General features: G+C 31.5%; 1 protein-coding gene across 1 annotated transcript in view; it reads right to left on the minus strand.

The window, feature by feature from the left end:
• The window catches only part of LOTGIDRAFT_157047 (hypothetical protein), a gene marked incomplete at both ends in the record, with an annotated part of 7,343 nt that extends 3,868 nt beyond the window's left edge, over nucleotides 1-3,475 (minus strand). The window contains 6 exons of the mRNA XM_009048307.1: nucleotides 714-915; nucleotides 1,609-1,721; nucleotides 1,993-2,055; nucleotides 2,798-2,824; nucleotides 3,098-3,205; nucleotides 3,419-3,475. Coding sequence (XP_009046555.1) covers nucleotides 714-915; nucleotides 1,609-1,721; nucleotides 1,993-2,055; nucleotides 2,798-2,824; nucleotides 3,098-3,205; nucleotides 3,419-3,475 — 570 coding nt within the window. The remainder of the gene's footprint in view (nucleotides 1-713; nucleotides 916-1,608; nucleotides 1,722-1,992; nucleotides 2,056-2,797; nucleotides 2,825-3,097; nucleotides 3,206-3,418) is intronic.
• Between the last annotated feature and the right edge of the window lie 661 nt (nucleotides 3,476-4,136).

Consider the following 4,136-nt stretch of genomic DNA (forward strand, 5'->3'; position numbering starts at 1 on the left):
TGTTAATATCATCAATTACTAAATGCCACTCAAGGAAGAAATGTTATAATTATGATCTTATCCCAATCTAATTATTATAATCTTATCCCAATTTAATTGTTATACTCATATCCCATTCTTATTATTATGATCTTGTCCCAATCTAATAATTATATTCTAATCCCAATCTTATTATTATAATCTTATCAAAATTTAATTCCATTCTTATTATTATGATCTTGTCCCAATCTAATAATTATATTCTTGTCCCAGTCTTATTATCATATTCTTATCCCAATCTTATTATTACGATTTTATCTCAATGTTATAATTATGATCTTATCCCAATCTAATTATTATAATCTTATCCCAATTTAATTGTTATACTCATATCCCATTCTTATTATTATGATCTTGTCCCAATCTAATAATTATATTCTAATCCCAATCTTATTATTATGATCTTATCCCAGTCTTATTATTATAATATTCTTATCCCAATCTTATTATTATGATCTTGTCCCAATCTAATTATTATGATCTAATCCCAATCTTATTATTATGATCTTGTCCCAATCTAATTATTATGATCTAATCCCAATCTTATTATTATGAACTTATCCCAGTCTTATTATTATATTCTTATCCCAATCTTATTACTATGATCTTGTCCCAATTCAATTATTACAAATACACTTTCCTTAGTGCATGTTTACTGGAATATATTATCTTACCTCATAAAGTCTATTATATTGATCACCAACAGTAGATATATTGTCAGGTACCACACCTAGTTTACTGAAATCCCCAGATATATCATCAATATGTACCTGTCGTATATCAGGATTAGATAGAGAATAACTTGCAAATCCTGTTAAATTCTCAGATCTTGTTACTCCACTGTTTAATATTGGTGTAAAATTTCTTGGATTTGTCCTGAAATTTGTTTTAAATGATATAAATATCCATAGGCCCAATACCAACAGTAACTTGGACCTGCCAATTGAAGATGAAATCCAACACACATGATGGGGATGGACTGGTCATACACTAAGTAATCCAACCAGTAGCATTACAACCAGAGAGGGCAGCCCAAGACTCTGAGGACTGTGCTTCTGCAGAAACAACAAGCATAAGTAAGTAAAATAAATAAGAGCTGCAAAGCCCGATCAGGTGGTTATAGGTTCATCAATCAGTAAGTATGCTAGATTGGGCATATATTGTAATCGAACTGTCAGTCCGTCAATATGTTCGTTTAGATTTGACTTCTGCTCATTCTTCAGGTTACAATTCTTTATGGATTCTTTTGATTTTTATTTTGCAGATCAATGTCAATAAGAAGATGATCCCTATCGATTTTTATGATGATCTGAAATATCTTGTCTGACTTAGTGTTTCCACTCTGTTAGCTATATTGTGCAGCTCTTGCTCACTCTAGAGGCAACAATTCTTTTGATTTTTATATGCCAACAGTCAACACATAGTATAGAAGCATATTTTTGTCTGTGCATCTGTTCACACTTGGCTCGTGCTCACTCTGCAATTACAAATCATTGTTTGTATCCTGTAATCAAAGCTGCTGGTGACCATATGTCACCTTCATAAAATTTAATAATCTACTTTCAATACCTGATTCTTTCATTAAATTTCAGTGAGTTAGTACGTCGAGCAGGTCCCCATCTTCTTGGTGAAGCTGTCGGTGATGTAGTAACTGGTCTCTTGTTGTTATTTACTTCACTTTTCTAGTAAAACAAAAAATATCTATGTGAAGTAATGAAATTTCAGACATTCATTATCTTATCCCAATATGCATGTGATTGCAAACGTGTACCTGATGGCCATGTAACATATTTCCAGAACCTAGATGACCTGATGTTTAATGTATCCAGTCACTAAAAACTGGATATAAAAGCTACCAGTTCATTTAGATGCTAGTTAACAACACACAATATCAATTTTCTTGATGACATATTTGACTTTGTACATTGTATAGTCCTATTAAACAACAAATACCTTAAGAGGCTGACCAACAAATCCTCTCTTCTCTTCCTTTATTCTAATCAATTCTACCATTTGCTGAAAGTGATATGAATTCCAGTCTAGAATTTGAAAACTGAGTTGATTTGTGACAGTTTATCTAGAAGTATATTTGTAATTTTTTCCCAAAAGAGATCTCATGTAGGCCTACATGTTTGGTCATCAAAAATAGTCAATTACTGCAGGGAACCATGCTTAAAATACACTGTTCAAAGAAAAATCTTCATAGTTATTATATTACAACATTACATTTTTGGGAGTACCTAGATTAGAACCAAATTTCAACTTAATTTAAACCGGTAATAAAGCAGTTAAAACTATCAATTTACCAACACCTGTTATAACTGAAAGGAAGTGAGAAAGATAGTTTTAATATTCAAGTCAGATAATTGAAATTAAATGCAATGCCAAACCCAACTCTACATTTATAGGATGTATGTTTATAGTACAAACTTGATTTCAGTACTTCAGTATAATATAATGAAAATATCCTTTATAACATTGCAATTGAAATGGTGGAAGTTGATACACATAAAAAAAAGTTTGGAAAACCCCTGAACAATCCCTTTAAAAAGGGCCAAATCCACATGCTCATAAAGCTGAAAAAAATACTTAGAATGAATTTGGCATTATTATACAGTCCAGAGTAATTGTAAAATATATAGATATTGATTTAGGTAATTTGTATGCAACTATATGTTACCAACAGGAGTCCTAAGCATTCTAAAAAGCATGGGTGTACCAGAATTGGGATGTGCTCAGATTTGTATATAGATCCTACCTTCTTTTCATGATATAATGCTGGGGCCTAGAACAAAATCATAGAGTAAAATATAATAGACTGAGTAGAATTATTCCCCCTTGATTATGTACATAAATTTACTAACAAATAAACCAGCAATCAGCCCAAATAAATTCTACCAAGTTTTGTACAAATCTGTGTTTTGAGCAAAAATTTAAAAAAAGAAAAATTACAGCTGCTACCCGAAAAAAAATAATTTCTATCTAAAAAGCTATCATGTGTCAAATATCAAACAACCACACGTAAGCTTCATTGCAACATTGTTTACTCAATACTCACATAGCGTCTCTCTTCTACTGGGGTTCGTACTTTAAAGGATTGAGTTCCTCTTGGTCTAACTAATGGTGGAATACCACTTCTTTGTTTTGGTGGATTGACATTACCTTCCTACAAATACAGTAGTTTTTAAGACTGTCCAATCAGAACAGATGAGTTCAATGTTCTACTTCCTACAGAACCTTATTGAAATAATATAGATAGGTATTACCAATTTAAGTTTTTTCAATTTCCAATGTGATGTGCAGCCATCCAACATTTTGATTTAATTCTAACATCTAGAAGAATCTATCCATATATATGCAATTGTTTTAAGAAACATACCAATCCGAGATATATGCCAGTAAAGTTCCTTGGTTGTGAAGATTGTTTTGTAGGCATAGTATTGAGGTATTCTGAATCTGATAGAAGTTGTTGCAATCAAGACAATTTGTATCAGGAAATCTACTCCTAAAATGGATTTAAAATATGTAATCTGGAAACTATTTAAGAACTTGTGACTTGTTCTGGGTGAGCTTCTCAATACCTATAAATTTCCTAGTAAAGGTAATTAATATGCTATTACAGTCATCTTACTATGTGTGGTTCACCCCAAGAACCATTCTATGTGTGGTTCACCCCAAGAACCATTCTATGTGTGGTTCACCCCAAAACCATTCTTGCTTTTATTACTAACTTAAGAATACTAAAACGCACAGAAATCGCATAATCCCTTCAAATATAACTCAAACTAGAAATTTGACTGTCTATTCCTATATATGTGTTTTCTATATGGCATAGTCTCACTAAAATTCGAGTCGAATTTTTAACATTCAAACATGAATAATTATGGATAATCGTGGATTTGAAGGCTTATATATCCTTGATGAGCTGTGAACACTATTACTGATTATGTAAGCTAAAAAAAATTCCTGTTTCTTAAACTAAGGAATGATTGGTTGAACGAATAGTGAAGGTGCTCCTTTAATAAAATAAAAACATGTTATCATGTATTTTCAGTCTAGGCATTCAAAGTCTCAAATTTATGGCAAATGAGGATAAC

This window comes from Lottia gigantea, assembly GCF_000327385.1.
Source record: "Lottia gigantea unplaced genomic scaffold LOTGIsca_12, whole genome shotgun sequence".
Classification (NCBI taxonomy): Eukaryota; Metazoa; Mollusca; class Gastropoda; family Lottiidae; genus Lottia; species Lottia gigantea.